Source organism: Anser cygnoides, chromosome 1 (genome assembly GCF_040182565.1).
Source record: "Anser cygnoides isolate HZ-2024a breed goose chromosome 1, Taihu_goose_T2T_genome, whole genome shotgun sequence".
NCBI classification, from domain to species: domain Eukaryota; kingdom Metazoa; phylum Chordata; class Aves; order Anseriformes; family Anatidae; genus Anser; species Anser cygnoides.
The window spans coordinates 57,889,418-57,909,135 of NC_089873.1; the positions used below are offsets into that span (position 1 = coordinate 57,889,418).

Sequence of the window (19,718 nt, forward strand, 5' to 3'; positions counted from 1 at the left end):
CAGTTCCTGAGCCATATTTGTTTCCCTTCTCTCACTTGCATGCTTGGCTGTCTGATATCATGAATGTCATCTGACCTTCAGAGAGCTGGAGAGTGCTGTGCTGACCTTGTTCCTTAGACAAAAATGGAAGGAAAATTGGGGGTCCTTGAGGGGTCTGGAGGAAAAGCTATTTTGTTCACTCCCCTGCACAGCAAGTGCTTTACATCTGAAATCTCTGTGCTTAAACAGAGGAGCAGTAACATAACACAGGATAGTAGTTCACTTTGAGGGCTACTGTTACTCTAGATGATCACTGCACCCTGTCCATTAGCCCTATGTTAGAAAGGAAGCACCAAACCGAGCAGGAGGGAAAGGAGGGGTCCTGGGCAGATGGAGATGAAATCAAGAAAAGAATAATGGATGAAGCCATTGCAGCCTGTTGATGCTGAGTAGTATTGTGAAGTGAAGTACACCAGCTGAGCTGGACGGTGACAAAGCTGAACAAGAGCAGCACAGAGTGCTCCAAGCCTGGTGAAGCCAGGGACATCTGTCAAAAAAATGGAGTGGCAGCATTGTCGTGCTGCTACTGACAAAACCCATTGGTTTTCTTTTTTTAAACAAATACAAGTTAATGAAATCTATATTTCCTTTTGAATCTTAAAAAGATTTTTTTAAGATAAAGGACATTAGTAAGTCCATCACCTCTCTTATGCAAAGTGGAAGCATTCCACTCTAGTGGGAGAGCCATGCCAGGACCAGATTTGGCCACGTGTGCGGTTTTGCGATAGTTTATGAAACAGGCTTTGCCTCTCCTCCTCCCAGCTTTGTTGCTTAGCTATAAACTGCCTTATAAAGAGAGTTACTGTTATGAGGCAAGCAACTGTTTTTTTCTGAACCTTTACTTTGTCTAATATGTTTCAGATTTCTTCAGTGTCTGCCAAGCTTTTCCATTCCCTTTCCTTTTTTTTTTTTTTTCCAAGACATAAACCAGTCTTATGACTGGAATTGCATAGCCAAGAAAAACAACGTAGGGCTGATTTTTAGCATTACATAACAAGGGGGCAGTTCAAGAAAACGTCCAAAGCAGCAGGTTGAATGCAGTTTGTACACCAAAGAAATCAGGGCTCTGAAGAGAAGCATCAGAGAAACCAAGAACTAGGGTAGGAGACCTACCTCTTTTCACCCAAAGAGTCAATAGTTCATAGCTCTTCCAACCTGATGATCTCTGAAAGCTACAGTGTTTGCTTTAGCTTTTTATAAAAATCTTTACTATATGAGTTTCCTTTGTTCTGTATGTGGAAAAAATGCTATCATGCTAACTGGTGGTCACAAGGAGTGCAAGGCAAGAAGAGATGAAAGAACACTTTCCCAAGGCTGGCAGACACCCCAGCACCACATCTTGAACTTAATGAAAGCACTGCATGGAAAAACTTGGATTTCCATAGCCTAACACTGTGTATGTTGAACACAAACATGACTCCAGTACCTAGAGTGGCCCATTTGTCATCCTCTACTACCAGAAACGTTAAAAATAAAGGAGGAATTCAGGTATTCAGCACTGTATGTCAGGATGACCTCTTCCTGCTCCTTTCCACTCTCCAGACAAACTTCTACCAATTGCTGGTTACCTTCCATTTTGACTGACCAAAAGAAAAGTTGAGGTGCTCTTATTTTAAATATGCAATCTTTGTATGTTATTACATGTTAACTAGAATCATTATCGTATCTGAAAATCTATGTGAAAAGTCTGCAAACATACCTTCATCTGCTTGACTGTGTATCGCATTGTTCCGAATGGTCCATCTTTCATGAGCTTCTTCCCCACAACTTTAGCTCGGATCACTGCCATGAGAGAGTAAAATACAACAAATTATAAATAACTTTACAGTGAGATACAAAAACCCTCACAAGATTTAGGCTAGACCCTCCACTTCAAAAAAGCCACTTAGGTAACTTACTCTGGAAAATAAAAACTCCAGGCCAACCTTCCTCTCAATTTGTTCTAAAAATCTCACACAACAGAGGCATGTAAAATGTGATGCCAAAGAAAGTATTTATTTAGAGGAAATCCAGTTATTTGTGCATACTAAGAACAAGCATTATTTGTGTTGAAACCCCACTGAAACCAGACAAACAGACTATGGCTGGGACCAAGGCAAGGCAAAATCTTTGCACCGAGCCAGTGGGATGTAATTTGTATTGAAAGCCTTAAGTCTCAACATAAAGAAAGATGTTCCACAAGGCACTACTTTTAAACTGCAGTATCAGTGCCCCATGCAGCTTCTGTTTCCCAATAACCACAAGAGCACACTGGAATGTCCCATATCTGGTGCTTCACTACAGCAGCCAGCTTTGAGATACCACAGCTCCCAACAAACAGCTCCCTTGAACAAATGACTACCATGTTAAAACAGATTGTTCAGCAACCAGCAAGTCCGCAGCAAAAGCAGCCAGGCCAGTCAGAAGACACGTGGAGGACAAACTAGAGCTGACCACATCTTGAATCCAACCTGACACCAGTATCTCCACTGTGCTACAGATGCACCACAGCAACACCAATTGAGACTCAGCCATCACAGATAAGGACCTTGAGGTGTCTCAAATGAATCTAGCAGGTAGCTTACAGCCAGTGCTTCATGAAGAGTTTTCCTGCTCTTGTATTTTTCATGTATTCTACAAGAATTACTGTTTTATATAACCTCTTCTTCTTCCAAAAAAAAAAAAAAATCTACAATCACCTGCTTATCTCAGTAGGAAAGCAAAGCTTAGCAACAGCGCAGGAATTATTCAGCTAAAGCCCACTACTCTAGAACAATCATATCACATTATAAAAGCACCAGAAGTGGCTTTTTACAAGGGCTTAAGAAAGTGAGATTTGACAAGACCAGTCCTGAGAGGTATAAGGATCGCCATTAGAAAACCCTGTACCCCAAAAGCCACTTAAACAAACAAAAAAAAGGAAGTCAAAATTCCACTAATCAAGAAAAATGAAGACAAACTCACTCTGCTACAATTTGTATTCTGTGCCTCAGCCAGATTTCTCAAATAAACTTTAAACTTTGTAAGACAGTCCTGCTGGCTTTGATTCAAAGGTCCAGCAAAACTTCTGTTTATTGAGTGCCAAAATTCTTTCTTAAATTTTTTCAAACTTCTATTATCCAATGGCAGTAAAGCATATGATTTGTACACTTTTATTGATTCCACTATTTAACAACTTGCTCAGACTTCAATTTACTCCCTTCTTCAAAATTTCATAGCTGCACTGAAGCATGTCCTTCAGGACAGTAAATATGTTTTAAAAAGATTCTTCTATTTGTTGCCTGCAGCCACCACTGCTAGCAAAGCTACAGAAACCAGACAGCTTAAGAGTCAATGAAAAAGAACACAATTTCTTTAAAGCTTTGTGAATTCCAGGGCACTTCACTAATAATGGAGTCCATAGCAAGGGTGTCAAAGGTCTTATCTTCATCTGTGGCATACCTGACATACTGAAATTGAAAAAACTGGCGTTTGCCTGACCCATCTGAAATCAGCAATGGAATCTTGTAACTAATTGACAATGACAACAAATATACTAAAAAGCAATTTTGCAAAACACTAGGGTTTTCAAACCAGAACATGATTAGCATCAAAGATGACAATCACGTTCCCAGTTACTGACAAAACACCTAAAAATCCATTTTCTTCACGAACTTAGCTGCTAGCTTGGCAGCCCTTTAACTGCCTGGTTAAAGTAGTGCAGCCACTTCAGAATGAAGGCAGCTTTGATTTATAGACTAATCAGCAGCTTCACCAAAGGACCAGAGATTCGAAATATGCATCTTCACCTGCACGTAACAGCATCCCAGTTTCAGCTAATGCCACCCTTGCAGACAGGTGGAAGGATCTGTGACTAGACTAAGAAATCCCTGTCTCTTCAGATGATTACTCCCCAGTAAGGTTAGTAAATAGAACCTTAGTGTGGGCTATTGCTTCAAGCTTTTAAGTAAATGGGTCAAGCCCTCTATATCTCAGAGCTGTTGCCTTTATCATGCAAATGATAAACTTTCTAAGTAAGTTCCTTCCTCTACCAAAAAGCCTGGAAGCAACAAGGAACCCACCCTGCATCATTTTTCCCCTATTAAAGGAAAAGTCAGCCAAGGAGCAAAGGATGCTCCAGCTTAAGTCTACTCGCTGTATTTCGTGAGGCTGAATTCCTGCCCCTTACGGATCAGACACATCTGGGTAAATGGAGAGAAATGCTGGCCAGACAGGACTGCCCAGAGCTCCCAGCTGCAGATCTGCAGCCACGTGTCTCTCAGTTCCCATCTTTGCGCATTCAGACTGCTGTTCACCAGTTACACTGCTGGGCCACTCTTCGCACCTGGTCAAAGGACATTGCTCCTAACTCAGCAGGGGCCATGCATACTTGTCAAAGGACTTGTTCACTCTCTGCAAAGCATTGGAAACTCACAGTATTTCTGCTGCAAGTTTAGTCCCTGCTACACTGAAGAAATCAACTCTTTACTTCTGGGGACTCCCATTGTTTCAACAGAATAAGGCACAAGGTGCTGTGACTGCTCCCCTGAACTCCTTCCTTCTCCCTGAAGCTCTATTACAGTCCTGCTGTTACTGATGGGAAACTTTATCCCACACAAGTGGTCACCAAAATAGCTGCATATTTTTAAACCACAATTCCTTTGATGTACTGCCTATAAAAATACTCCGAGATGAATGTTTCTCAGTACTTTGGGGTTTCAGGTCAGGTCACTTTGTGGGACTGGAGCAGTTGGCAAGGTCTCACGAGTGATTTGTAATTATTTATGAAAAGTTAAATTAGATGGGGATATAAATCTTGATAAGATAAGCGTGGCAGCCATACTGTGATTCAAAGAGGAGAAACCATACAAGCTGCTTCTCCATAGTTGACACAATTTAAAAAATGAGGGGGAGAATGAACAGAGAGAAAGAAAACCAGATATTTAATTGATATTCTAAAAAACTGTCATGAAAGTTACAACCTGCTCTGGTTGAGGATTCAAGAAATACATCTAACAATGTATCACAAATAGCCAATGTATTTATCTTTTTTTCCCTCCTTTTAAATGAGAGCTGACTTAATGCTTCAGAAAAACGGAGATGGCTCAGATTTGCCACTGGACTAGTGTAGTGCAAACAGCTCACAGTTTGTATTTCACTGGCATCTATATCACGGTTGAAGCTCTCTACGTGTGCATGTATACACAAAACACACACAAAAATCACCTAAATACTTATCCAAATGACACTGGATAAGGCAAACAAATGAGAATGGGTACAGGATAAAAAGGCCCTATGTGCGCTTTTACTTGTCCAAATGCACACCCATCCAAATCCACTCAAAGGTTGCTTAACTTTATGCCTTACTTTGGCCATTTTCTCAAGGATTCATAGGAAGAATAGGTCTAAAGGTAAGGACACCAGCTTCACAGCTGAGATACCGGAGGGTGGGGTTTTTTTGTGAAGAATTGGACAATGACTGATGTGAGGGGAGTGGACCCGTGCAAAATTAAGACAAGCATTTGCCAGGTTGAGGAAACAGTATGGTGAAAAGACTTGTATTTACAAAATCATTTCATCCAGGCACCCACCAGCTACCCCACATGTAGTAGCAGCAGCTTAGCAGTTCTTTTTCCCCCAAGTGAAAAGCAAAGGCACCAACTCTCTTTCCATCCAAGCCTGTGTCCTTTATCGGGGTCAGCCACTAGATGGTGACACCACCACAAATCTCACCTTCCATCAACAAGAGGGCAGTGGTATGTGTGGAAGCTCACACCACGAATCCCAGTTGTACGCCCAACCACACCAAGAGAACCAGATGCTTTCTCTCAAGCTGGCTGGTTGTCATCCATGAACAGCAGCTTTAAGTGCAGGCATACAGCCTTTAGAGACCAGGATTTGCTCCAAACCCATCTCCCTTGTGACCAATTACCATGAAAAGCTCAGGAGAGAAACATCTGCTATGATCTCGTTATTGTTTCATGGATTTCTTTTACTGGTGTGCAATATGAGTATTTTGAAGTGAGAAGTTTGGCTGAGATGTACGTTCATTGCACTTAAGTAAATTAAGGATCTGGAGGATTCCTGCTGTTTACTAATGAAGACATAGGGGAGAAGTTATTCTCCCCGCCCGTTCTTCAACATTGGCTACGGCCTGAGGCCACTGGCTACGGCAGGAGCTGGACTGCAAAACCAACCCCAACAGAATGGGGTACTTGGAAACGCCACCTCAACACTCAGTGTGGGACATGCCAAGGAGGAAGGCTGCCATTTTACCCATCCAAGGACCCGTGCCCACTCCCAAGAGCAAGTTCCTGAGAACTTTTCCCCAAGCTTACTAGCAGCTCTCCCACTCGCCACGTCTCACAAGAGCTCCTTACGGTGCTGTACAAGCTGCAGGGCTTACATCACGCGGGGCTAGGGCTGGGGGTGTGTTTAAGACTTCCATGCACACCTAGCACCCTACTGAGCTATCAGTCAGCTGGCCAAGGCGGGGTGCTGTCACACACAGATTTGCCAGCATTGTGGAAATACTGCTGGTGCTGCTTAAAGGATAGAATTGCTCTGTTTGTCTCGTGCTCTCCCTCTCTCACACAAGCTCTGTTCCTTTTCCCACACCCCAGCTGATCTGTTAGCAATCATTACCAACACTCTTGGCCTCCCTAATAACAGAGGCCCATAACTACAAGTGGATTGTGTCCTTTGGACTGGAAGTCTGGCCCAGCTGTATGCAGCCTCTTGGGGACCTGTTAAATTGCCTAGTGGTTGCAGGCTTGCATGAGAAGCCAGCGGGTGGGGCTGTCTCTGGAAGAGGGACAGGAAAACACCCGCTCACCCGTTCCTCCACTTTTATGGCAAAGCAGAATGGAGGGGGAAATGCTGATGCCAGCAGGGGGTCACGAAAGGGCAAAAAAACAGATACAAGTCCCCAGTCTGTCTGATATGTCTGTACTGAAAGTCGCATCCTCCCATGTAACCAAAAGAGAATTCTTTTACAAATCAGAGTATTGAATTTGAAGGCTTCTTGCAAAGACCAAGAATGATGAAAAGATACGACAGAGGAGCTTTCTCTTGCCTTGTTCCGCCATGACCTCCAGCCAAAGCCACAAGAGCAATGAAAGCCTCTTTCGCTTTGTCTTGGAACACGCCAAGGGCAGCAGTGCTGCTGGAAAGCATCACTGGAGAAGCTCATCACAAAACCAAAAAAAGAGGTAGTGAAGTAAGCAGTTTGCTGCTGGCTGCCTTCCTCTCATACCCCTCACCGACTAGTTCCCAATTAGCTTACTCAACTGACAGCCCAAATCTTGACCTTTTGGCTTTTCATCGCACTCTGAGGAACGCCGACCGAGAAAGAGCACCCTCTTAACACCAACCGCTTCTACCAGTCAGTCACAACAAAAAATACCACAGTGGAAAGAACTTGTACTTCCTTCAGTAACTACCAACCTTGCTGGAACATTTTGACTGACATAAATAAAAACAGGAAGGGGAGATACACAGATATCTTTCCCTCCAATTTCTGACCAGAACTATTGGCCTTCAAACCACTTTTGGCCTTCGTCCTACAGATCAGAAAACATTCCCTAACTGTGGCACTGCAAGGCTATTTGAAGCCCACCCCAAAAAGCAGAAGGCAATTGAATGGCTTCACCCAGGCCCAAGTTCTACCTGAACTAACTGATCATAACTGCAGTTGCTAAATAGTAAGCAGGTTTTGTATTCCTTTCTATTCTGCAGCTTTACTAGCCACTGAGAGCCTGTTCACACAACACAATGAATTGCCTTACTTCCGACACCACAAAACAGGCATGATACACTCTTTCACACAAGATTCATTGCATCAGACCTCCCATCACTTCAAAAAAAAAGTTATAAACTGCTCTAGAAGGGTTTTCCCTATGTGGGAGAAGGCTAATCCTCCCAACAAGACCACAGATTGAAGATGCAAGGTTGCATGAAACAAGCAGAATTTCGGTTGTGCTTGGCAGTTCTCCTGTAGCTTATTAACTGGGTACAAATTCTGAGGTGGCATCTTTTTTGAGGTAGCAAGCATTTCACTCCCTCTCTGTATTGTGCATCTCACCCTATGGAAGCCCAAGCAGTACTGCCTTGGAAATATATCGTGAACAGAAAGAAAGGAGAGTCTTAAACAAGAAACTGCAAATTATCATCTAGATATTTAATTTTGGTTCCTATACGTGATTTGGTTGATGACTCCTCAGCTGCCCAGCACTGCCCCTGCACCCAACTCCTCCTGTCAGCTCCCTTGCTTTCCCATCATACACAGGTAGACTGTTTTGAGGACAGAGAAAAGACCGACAGGAAGAGGGAAGAGAAGAGGGATCTAAAATGTGTTTCCACCCATTTACAAGAACAATCCTTAAAATCTACGTGTAGATGGTACGTTTTATGCCAAGCAAAACCAGCTTCAGGAAATACCTCTTGCTAAAACACAGAGAAGCTAAAGGCAGAAAAAAAATAAAAAAATCTGTCGTTACTAGCTATTACTACCTACTGAGTTCAGGAAAGCCAGGCGGGACCAAGAGATTAGCTAGAACAGGCAGAGCATGGCTAGTTGAGTCATAAAAGTTACATGCATTGCTAAGTTAAACTCACAGCTTGCGTCAACAACACATTCTAGGTTTGCTACAGAAGTAAGCAAACAGAGCTGCTGCACGCTGCAGAATGAGCGTGCCTACAGCTTTCAGGATCTTCTGGCAAAATATAGAGGAACCAAAGCCACTCCTGTAAACTAGCCATTTCTGTTTCTGTCTCCTTTTTGGCAGGCTTTTCTTTTTTTCCCACCTAAATATTTAACTAGTTACTGACAGATGAATTCAATCTAGAGGCAAAAGGCAGTAGTCGAGTATCAGAACAAAGAAAGAGCAATGGGAGTGGAAGAAGCAGGAGTGCCCGACAAACAGAGTGCAGCAGAGATCACCTTCACTTCTCTCTAAGGGATGTTCTCCCAACAGTGCACTTTGCCTCATTTTGTGTCACTGACAACTAGCAAAGAAAGAACTGATTTTGGCCAAGGTTGGCAGTGTTGAAAGGAAACTAACAATGCAAAAGCACTTCCAGAGCCAGCTTACAACAATGGATAGAAATAATATGCATGTGACTCAAAGCTGATCAGGTAATGACTCACTCAAGCACCTTTTCCCTTTTCTTTTTGGTCTACATAAGACTTCAAGAGCAAGATTTAACTCAGTCCTCACTTCTGGATCAAGTACTTGGAGACAAAGTACATACAGGACAAGGGGAAGCCAGGCTGAGACAAGTAAGGCTCTGGTTTCTCACAGCTCTTTGGAAGCGTTCGAAGGAGCCACAGCTCTTAGTGTTCCACTCGGAGAATATGGCAGGGCTGAGGTGAGACCAATTAGGGGCAAATGGAAACCACATGCGATCTTAATGAAACAAGGAGCTGGAGTGCATGGCTTACTGCTGCAGGAGCATTTACTGCCTGAAAGGAATGTGCATCTGGCATTGATCGTTTCCCAACCCATCAAGTGAGCTGTAACATGGAAAGCAAATTGGAGCACATGAGGAGAGATGAATTGCCTGAAGAAGTACCGTTAGGGGAACAGCCTTTGCAAGGAGAAAATGTGTCCTCTGGCTGTGATTTAGTGATATGGTTGCAAGTGAGGCTGATCAGGCATTTCCACAGATCACAATCAGGAGAAGAAACTACAAGTGCAAGTGTTACAGTGACTAAAATGGACTGTGTGGTACTTTGAAGAACCTACAATCACAGAAAACCCGTTCTGAGTTACATGGAGCAGACTCTTGCTCCCTGAAGGTCATGGTCATCGCTTAAAGAATAAAGTACTGCTGACCGTAAGCAAGGGCAACATAGAGTCCTCAAATGCAATGCCTGTTTCTGAAGGTGAATGATGTTTTTCTTATGTGTACCTCAAACAGGTAGACGGTGAGGAGATTTGAAGCTGAAGAGACAGTGCAGATACACCGCTTTTTCCCATTTTTTTTTCTTTTTGACTGCAATTTTTTTTGAAGAAGTTTCAATTCTGCTAGGAAAGAAAAGTCCTCAGTCTGCAACGCTGTAGATAAGTTGCTCTACTGGGATACGGTCGTTCCTTTTGCAAGCTGTCGTGTTGCAGTTTGATATCCGGTTCTCAGAACAAAACTGCTATCTTCACCAAGCAGTCAAGAGGCTGCTCAACAGACATCAGAAGGCAACAGAGGGGCGAAAATGATGCTCTCATCCAGCACTCAACTGTATATACAGTGAATGTCCAAGGCTTGCACCTGGTAGATGCTACCTTGCTTTTCATTTAACAGTGAGACCTCTCTAAAGCCGGATATGTAGAACTGGCATGTCTTTGTTTCTTTAGCGTTAAGTCTCCTTTCTTTGATATGTGAAGTTAACAAGCTTAATCGCTGTATTTTTCAAGGAGGCAGTAGAAAATTCTTGAGTCAAATCTGCCTATTTATTAGTCTTCCTTAACACACCATGTTATCCACGAATGCACTGGGAGCTCTCATCCAAATGGGCCAACAGGAAGAAGAGGAAGAAGAAGAGTCCTGCAAAGAAGACCTTCCGAAAGCAGTTTTCTTCTGCGCATGAGAAATGGAGGGGCTCTGACAGCGTACGTAAACATTTCAAAACGGGGAGTATCAAAAGCCACAGGCCTGGACACTCCCAGCCTCAGCGACTTACTTCAGAGGAGTCCTTCCTTCAGCACCTCGCCCGGCCGGGACGGGTGCCAGGGCCCTGCGAGGATGCTGCACGCCACTGATCACTCCATTTTGCACGTAGGAGCTAGGGAGGAAGAACCGTTTGGGAACACATATAGATTTCAAGGGTACTGGGTGGACCTGCCAATTCCTTCCTGCATTGGAAAACTTGCATTGAACTGATAGAGTCAGCAGCTGTCCATGTCAAAGAGGTATACATATTTAACCAGGTCTGACCTATATGTGCTGCTCTGCTGTTCCTATTTGCACCAGACCTTACAGGACCTAGTATTAAGCCTGCCTGACACTGGAATTAAACCTGCATTCAAGTAATTTCTCCTGTCAGCAGCCAGTACCTTTGCCCACCGTTGTGCTGTAAATTGTTCAGAAGCTGACAGCCTCTGTAGACGGTCCACTGGATGTGTCCATGACAATTCTGGTTTATCATGACACTTAAGAAATGTATTAATTACCCATTTTATTAAAGTCCATTATCTAACCGCAGTCACTAATACTGTTGATTAAATTTCTGAGTTGAGCTACATGAAGAATTCTGCCCTGAAGTCTCAGCACCATTTAAAGACCTAGGGCATAGCTCTCAGGACGCCAGCCGGGCAAACTTCACACTGGCCAGCTCACCCGCCTGGCCAGCATCCCATCAAGTACCCCAACCTAACTGTGTGCCTAAACATCAACCTTCAGTTTCAACCATCAGAGGGACATCGAGGGCCAGAGATACCCAGTGATGATTCGATTGGGGAATAAGAATTAAAAATAAATAAATAAATAGGAGACTGATACGAGAAGCTCGTGAAAAGACGTAATGAGAAGAGTTGAAAGTCTACGAACATCTGTAAGCAACAAGCTTACAGCAACACGAATAGTAATTATTGCACACTGTATGTCCTCTGGCTTTGAAGGGGCAGGATTTTCCCTGTGCACAGACACAGAGCCTGGCAGCAGAAAGGATAGGCAGTCACTGGCCAGCAACCTTTGTTCTTCAAGTAGTTTCCTCAGAAAATCCCTGACTGTCCTACTGACAGACTGGCTAAAGTTGCTCCTTAGAAACGGCGACATAGAGAAACAGTAATTTAGTTCTTTTATTACCCAAACTTTCTTCATCAAAAGGATTTTTCTTCAAAAGTTCACGTTCATGGACAGCCCAAAGGGCCCAATGCAGAATAGATTTCCAGAACTTACATGCTACCTTACTACCCTGACACTTATGTACATCCTGGTGTTCCCAGTGAAATAATGCAATACGGCTCTTGGCTAGACTTCTTTAAGCAGAGAACACACTGAATAGTTAGTAGTGCCTGTCCTACCAGCAATTGTTGACTGTGGGGTTTTTGTTTGTTTTTGCACAAATCCAAGAGTGACCCATAGTGGTCTGTTCCTGGTCAGTATTGTTGATTGGTGCTTTTTACGTGGAAATGTTCAAGTCTGACCATACAAACTTGATGGTGGTTTAATTGAAGTTAACCTACCAGTCAGTTAGCTCACCTGTACTACTGGAGTTTGAGAGCTTCATAAAGTATTCTTACCAAAATCTTCCATTTAATTTCCAAATTGGGCAAGTTAAGCCTGCATTCTGGTATCAGTTCTTAGGTGTTCTTGTCACTTTTTTTTTCTTTTTTTTTTTTTTTTTAAGAAAGGCAAAATGCTATATACAAGACATGGATGGTTAGTCATTATATTTCAACAAAGTAATGAACATGAACCAACCTCCCAGGAGCCAGCTTTGCAGAGCTTGGGTGAAGCTCACACCCAGAACACAGGTGTAAGCAAGTTTAAACATCTTGACAGGGAGGGAACTAACACAAATGTAAGGGGAAATGCCTCATCTCAGTCCTCTGACAGCAAGCAGCACAGCCACAAGCTTGTTTGTTCATTAATGCAGCAAAGCCACAGAGAACTACCCATTGCCGAAGGCTAAAACAAGTGAAGGGTGGGTAGATGTGTACTGAAGAGAATCCTCAGCATCCAGAAAAGCTAATGATGAAGCCCAGAGGACTAAAGACCCCGAATCCCTCCCGACTTGAGGGGTAGCATGTAACCTGATCAAAATCACCATCTCCTGCAGGGGTGGCTGTTCCTGTTAAATCATCAGGGATAGGACTGGAAGGAATGTTTCTGGAATGCTTTTTCCTGTCAGGAAATGTGGTTTTACTTAAGTCACAAATTTCTAAGGAAAGCATCAACTTCAGCAAAAATATTTATTTTTCTCCTCAAAAAAATGAAACCTATTTTCATCCTGAGTCAGCATTTCTCTTTGATTTCTCTTGAAGTCTAAATGTTAATGTGACATCTCTTAACCCTTCAAAACATTAGTTTCAGATGCATCAGAATAATCTTTTTTCCTGAAAATTCTGTTCAGAAGACTTTAATATTTTCGTTTTCCCTCCCATTTCATTTTAAATGAATTTCCACCATTTCAAAACAACTCTCTGCGAAACAGAAATCCCAACCCTCTCCAACACGTGTCCAGATTCCTCTTTCGCTCTGTAAATCAGAGGTGACAACAAGAAGCTCTAACGACAGAAGCAAGAGTAACTTCCATTTTCCACCCTCCTTTCTCAAAAGCAGCAAATAACAAATTCCTGCGAATAGGAGCTGCAGGTGCCAGGAACTGGCATCGTTTCAGAAAGTAAACCCGCTCTCCCTTATCTCAAAGGGGATCTAAACTAAAATGAGCACCCAACATGAAAGTCCTTTAATTCAGTGCAACAATAAAAGCCTGTCAACACAGCGGACTGTAAACGAATGCAGACGTACTAGAGCTGTCTTTAAAAAATGACTGAGGACACCGCAAACAGGGTAATTTAACCTGCTCCTCAAGTGAAGCTTTCGGCTGCTGAGTGCTTGTTCTTTGAGACTGCAGGCAAGTCAGCCCTAACGAATGCCTTCCTCTTCTCTCTATGCTTTCTAGCCATTTCCAACATTTTGAAGCAGTATTGTTTGATTGCAGGCTGCTTCCTGAAGCTGCTTCCTTCAACTGCCTGCCGAACCCAGTGGGAATCCTGCCTCCAATTTCAGCCGGAGTGGGATCAGGCCCTACATAAGTAGCAGCGGAATCCCCAGACTTAGGAGCTGAACAGCTGCCTCTGCCCTTCCGAAAGAGGAAAAGTTATTCCTGCAGCTGTTTTCCCCTAAGTGCCTTCACTCCAAACTGTAACAGGACTGGAGGGAGGGGGAGAAGGTGGAATTTTAATAACCCATTAAAAAGAAGTACGGGCCATTGCGCAGCAGCTCTTTCAGTTCGACTCAAGCAGGGTCACTGCTGCCAGGCTCAGACAGCCCTAAGGGCACGGGAAAAGTCGTCTTCTTGTTTTCACATCTCATTCACTGAGCGGGTAACGAGGGGGAGGGAGGAATCAGCTTTGGGGTTAATTAGCACCATGAACAGACAGCTGCATTGTCATTAGAAGTTCAAGAAGTCATCAGGGTCATCACTGAACCGCAAGATGTACACACACGCACACGAGGCACACGTCTAAGCCTGGAGTTTTAGAAGCCTTGCTTGGCTCTGATTTTCCACTACTCCAAGGGAAACTCTTTGAGTTAAGAACACTGAACTGTTGTGGCTCTGAGGAGAAGCCAGAAGCACAAAGGCACTCCCCCTCTGAATGGTAGCTGTTCATCCCCTTTGGAGCTGCTTAATTTCACACTTAATATACCAGCTAAGAATACTTACATGGCTTTTTTCCCCTGAGAAAAATCAGAGGTCTAGCTTACCAAAGTGTAGTTTCAACTCTGCTTCCAATATTCTGCGGGAAAAGCAGACAAAACCAGGGTACCGATGCACACAATTTCCTTCCACTGCTTCCTTCCACAAGCAAGGAAACAGAGGAAGTGCAAGTGCATATTAGCAAAACCAGAAATGAGCATGTACAAATAATAATGAAAAGACAAAACCTCCAAAATGACAAGGACTGCTATTAATAAGGTTTGGAGCAGTGCTGGCCTCGGAGTCACAATTTTGCTTAAAAACAAAAACAACACATTATCTAACTATGCGAAACAGCCACTGATTACTTTCTCACTGCAGTTCACAGGAATGTTTTCTGGTAAGGGATGTTAGTGAAAATGCAAGAAGAAAAATAAAAGGATTTCCCTCCCACCTTCCAAAAGGGGTTAGGAAGTACTACCTCAGACCTTGAGTAGTGAAAACATTACTGCTTCTACAGAAAGCAGACTGACATTGCCTGATCCTGTCGGCTGTCACTTTGCTGCCAATACATTCTAAAACCAAACTGGGGCTGAGACTAGTACCACTAAAGTGAAACCTCACAAAAAAACGTGGTTTTCCTTTTCTGGGTGAAAGGAACACAGATCCTGCTTGCTCTTGCTATTATATTGGCAGTCAAGTCTGATATATGTAGCTCATGAGTGTACAGTTCCATTCAGTGCTTATTCTTTGCCAAGGGAAATTACTCTGGGAATATAGAAACCAGATTGGATTTATTTTTTATTTTTTTTTAACTATGATAGGTCTGTTGATTCCAGTATATGCTGGTTGTTCACGTTCCCAAATTTCAGTATGTTCAGGACCATACAGCCATTGCAGTAACTCAGGTAGAGATGTTCTCAGGAGGGAAAATATATATATATATATATATATATATACATACATATACAAAATAAAAAGATATAGTCCAAAAATCACACTTCAGAGGAGAAACCACATTCATCAGCATTTCAGTTCTAATTTCCCAAATTAAGATGGCTGTTGGAAGCTCTGATGGATTACATCAATAAAGCAAACCCAACTGGGCTACATAGCTCTCCTGTGGAAACTCCTTGGAGCTCTTCCCTTCCTATCCATGACTCTAAGTATTTTTTGGAACAAAAGCTGACTTTTCACTATTTGACTATGGTGTTAACCTGGTAGGGCTGCCTCAACGCACCATTGCAGTCATCTTTCAATAACCACTGTGGTCAATCTTTCTTTGTTGGTTCACATGTATGTTGGGGAATATATGCTGGAAGGAACCCCACCGTGTATGGACTTTACGATGGCTTGATGAGCAAATACAGAGCCTGCAGAGAAACGTGACCCCCATCAGGTGTGCCAAGACAACTACCACCCTAGGATGCAGTTCTGTCCATTCTCCTGTCCTTCCATCAAGGAGGCAGCCCAGCCAGAAGGCGTGCAGGCAATGTTGTCAAATTCAGAAGAGGGGAGCTTTGAACAGCACAAAGGACAAAGTTTACGTCAGTGGTCCAGGCTGCCATACTGCATAAAAGACAAACAGGAAAAGGTCTCTGTACAATTTCTGAGACAGGAGGAAAAGAAAGACCCAGTGCTTTCCTTTATCCTACCTCTTCCAACAGCTATTAGTTCTGGAGGAAATCGCTACGAGAGGAGGGCATTCAGAAACAAACATGAGATCTAGCACAGACAGGAAGGAACCTATTGGCTTGAAAACTTTCCGGTACTAGTGAAAGCTTTGTTTCCCATCCAGCCAAACACACAGGTGCTGCCTGCTTTTTTCAACCTATGCTGTTTCTTCAACCAATTTAAACATAGCATGGGAAGAAAGGCCAGTAAGAACCTGCTTCCCAATTTGCTGTGCTGTTTTTTAAAGGAAGAGTCAATCTTTTGGAGAGGATGAGTGTCCTTGGGATCAAACGCAATTCGGTCCAACACAGCCTAAGCTCAAATAAAGCCCTTCCCTGCTGCTGGACACCTCAAGATAAGATAGTGTAAATGATAAAATGACCACATGACCTGTCTAAGAAAGGCTCAGCAGCTTCTCCATAACACTGTGAGCAGTCCTCATGATTTCACAGCTTGGGAGTAAATGTGGAAAGCAGATGAGAATGACAAAAAACCCATCGGAGACCACATAATTATCCAATGAGCCATTCATCTGCCAGAGCACAGGCAACCGCGCCCCGCGGAGCACAGAACCCCACGTCTTCAGGGCTCTGAATCATGCAGCTTTAGCTGCCAGTGCCACTCCTGCAGACTCCTGCTAAGTCACACAACAGAGAGGTACAGGGCTTTGCAAACACAAAGACCTATAGCTCTAGCCTTATAGCCCTGTAATTATTTGGTAAGCATCAGGAAACATCTCAGAACAAAATATGAATAAATACACGATTCCCATCCTGCAGGCCAAAAAGAAAAACACCAAACCAGAATATGCTGGGAAACTCACATGGAAGGTAGATTTGACATTCATGCTGATAACAAAATAGCTTCTCCAGAGTTAAAATTACCAAATGCCTTTGAAGAGTTTTGGAAGGAACCTAAAACTGCAGGGTGTGAATCAATCTCTAACTACAAGGAACGAGGATGACGGCCACAGAAGGGACTGTGAGAAAGTCAGACTGTCCCATGTCAGGCTTCTGGGAGGGATATTGGTATCAGCATTGGAAGTCCAGACTAGATGGATGGCACACAGGACTCATGATCACAGGTGCTATTGCAGCATGCTTGTTCAAAAGTGAAGGCGCTAAAGGCAACCTTTAGGTAAACCTAAAGGTAAGGGTCACTGGCTGTTTGCCACCAGGTCTAGCCAAACTTCTCTTTGAACGGGTAATATTCCATTAAAACCTTCCTGTCTTGTGCCACCTAGGAACTCTGTCTGATACTGTGGAATCCGCTATCTCTGTGCTGTTCCACAGTGGGGGAAAAGCAGGACAGCTGCTTAATTCTGTTGCAAATATAGTCTGTAGAGAAGATGGAAACAGACTTATTGAAGTCTCCTTTTTATCTTGATCCTCTGAGGAAATAACCAACTAAATCCTTAATCCCCTGACCCCTTGGAGAAAAAAAATAAGAAAAAAGGGACAGGGGCTGCTCTTCAAATTTAGAGAAGTAAAACAAAGGGCTTACGAACTCATCCTGCCCTAATCCCAGCACAATCTTTGCTACTCTGAGTCACCTGCACATGAGCTGCAGCCCCTGTCTTCCCACACTTCTCTGGGGTTGGGATTTTTGTCCTGTAGGACACTAAGTGAGGGCCCTGTATTTTCTGACTATTGAAGCACTTGCACATGAGGGCTACTTAATTTCCCAGAGGACACTTCATTGTTTTATTTCCTGTTGGACTGATCCTCTTCACCAGGGCACTTTAGGTACACGTTAGTGCAACTGCTGTACTTTTCCATGTGGCGTGGTCCCTCAAACAGCATCTCCTGTTCCTTCTCCAACCTCTCTTCCCCACCCTCCCTTCTCCCAAATACCAGAAATTGCTCAGCTTTTAGCTCTGTGCCATATGCAGTTTATTATTTACTGGAGGAAACTGTTCACTTAGAAGCAGGGCTTTGCATCCCAGTCCAGAGGTGAGCACGACAAACAGGGAGGCCGTTCCAGGCCTGAAGGACTCCCTCCGTTTTCCAACAGGAATTCAAAGCGGGGGACCCAGCAGCCCCACACTCGACAAGGGCCGGCCTACATGCCGCTGCGTGCTGCCACCTCAAACCCCTTTAATCTGCAGCGTGTGCGTGCCTCCAGCCCGATGAAAGGCAGGCAGGATATTTATAGCGGTGTCAGACAAGGCAGGAAGTAGGAAACCAGGGCGGGTGTTTGGAAAGCGTATAAAGGGCTCGGAAGAGCGCGGCCAGCCTGGAACACCTTCCCCAAGAGGACGCGGGGCTGAAGGAGAAGCACCAGGGGAATAGCTGGTCTTGTACAGACATCCTCCGGCTCTCTCCTCCTCTACCTGTTGCCTCTCCAGCACCAGCTATTTCCTGTCTTTCAAAGTCAAGTGGAAGTTTTCCATTCTGAGGTTTTCCTGTCTTGGTACAAGTAAGCACTTTTTTCCCCCCCTCCAAGTATTTTAACTGTTTGGAGACCAAAAACCTGCTTGCTAGGGGAAGAGCTTCCTATTTACAGCTGACACCAGAAATTTGAGAGGGCTGATTAAACCCCAGAGGAGCAAGATTTTTGCTTGTTCATGTATTCACTGAGCATGAGGGATTGAACTTGTTGTTTGAGCAAATGCTCCAGTGCTCTTCTATAGAAAATTAAGAGACTAACATAATGCCAGCAGGCCTCCCTGGGGGCTGCACTGCAGTAACACCCGATATGGAGGGAAACGCTGAGAAAGGGAAACAGATGTTGAAGTCCCAGTGCTGTAATTACAATATAGCACAAGGGAATTAAAATTCATGTCTTTCAGCCCAGGCCAGCAGGAGCTTGGGTCAGTTTGAACATGGCCCTGTGGAATAGAAGTACTCCTGTTTCCAATGCACTGTTGTAGGATTATTTTTATTTTTTTTTAAATGAATCACCAGGGAGCAAGAAATAATAATGTGTTACCTTCACACTGTTGCACCTGGTGCAGCTGTTGCTATCTGTGCAAGTGTTGTGCAAATGCAGCGCAATTTATATCCACTTTGCTGAAGTACCAGTGATCATGCAGCCCAGGAGAAACCCAGTCCTTTACATGTCAAAGTCAAGGAATTAAAAAGGGAAAAAATTTATCAGGGTCTTTTTTCATCCTTGGAACCTTTCATATACCATTCTTTACCTCCCATATAAACCAGTTCCAAGTTCTTGAGAAACAGCAGGGCTACAATACCCATCTGTTACTAAAGTGGCTGCATAACTAAGGACAATGATGGATTTTTTATTAGTGTGTATTTTTGTCAATAACCAATAGGTGCTGCACAATGACAGCTCTGCCATTTGCGTGCTCTCCCAGCATCTCCTGTCTGCAGAGTCAGGCTTCTACTTCATGTATATGAAAAGTACTTTTAGACAACGTTATGTTTGGCTTAATTTCATTTGCCTCTTCTGATGTGGAATCTGCATCATTTTCAAGCTATACTGTATTTTCCTTATAACTCCCCTGGAAGTGAAAAAAAGCAAACCTACATCTTGCACACACAGCCCTGCAATGTGCACTTTTTGAAGGGCTATTTGAAGGAACTTTGCATTCCTCTAAATGGAGGCTTTTCAAAAGCCTAAGCCTTGATCACCAGTCAGAAACAAACATGCTACAGGCTGTTAGAGAACAATCAGGAGAGCGCTGGCTTGTTTTATGGGGGTTGTACTACCCATCTTTTCAGTG

The 19,718-nt window shown here is 43.5% G+C and overlaps 2 protein-coding genes across 2 annotated transcripts in view; one reads left to right on the plus strand and one right to left on the minus strand.

Annotated features, from left to right (window-relative positions):
- SYN3 (synapsin III) overlaps positions 1-19,718 on the plus strand; it is a 234,639-nt gene that overhangs the window by 118,711 nt on the left and 96,210 nt on the right. The gene's annotated exons all lie outside the window — the stretch shown is intronic.
- TIMP3 (TIMP metallopeptidase inhibitor 3) overlaps positions 1-19,718 on the minus strand; it is a 37,423-nt gene that overhangs the window by 10,892 nt on the left and 6,813 nt on the right. Inside the window, exon 2 of the mRNA XM_013180857.3 lies at positions 1,739-1,821. Within this exon, the coding sequence (XP_013036311.1) occupies positions 1,739-1,821 (83 nt within the window). The remainder of the gene's footprint in view (positions 1-1,738; positions 1,822-19,718) is intronic.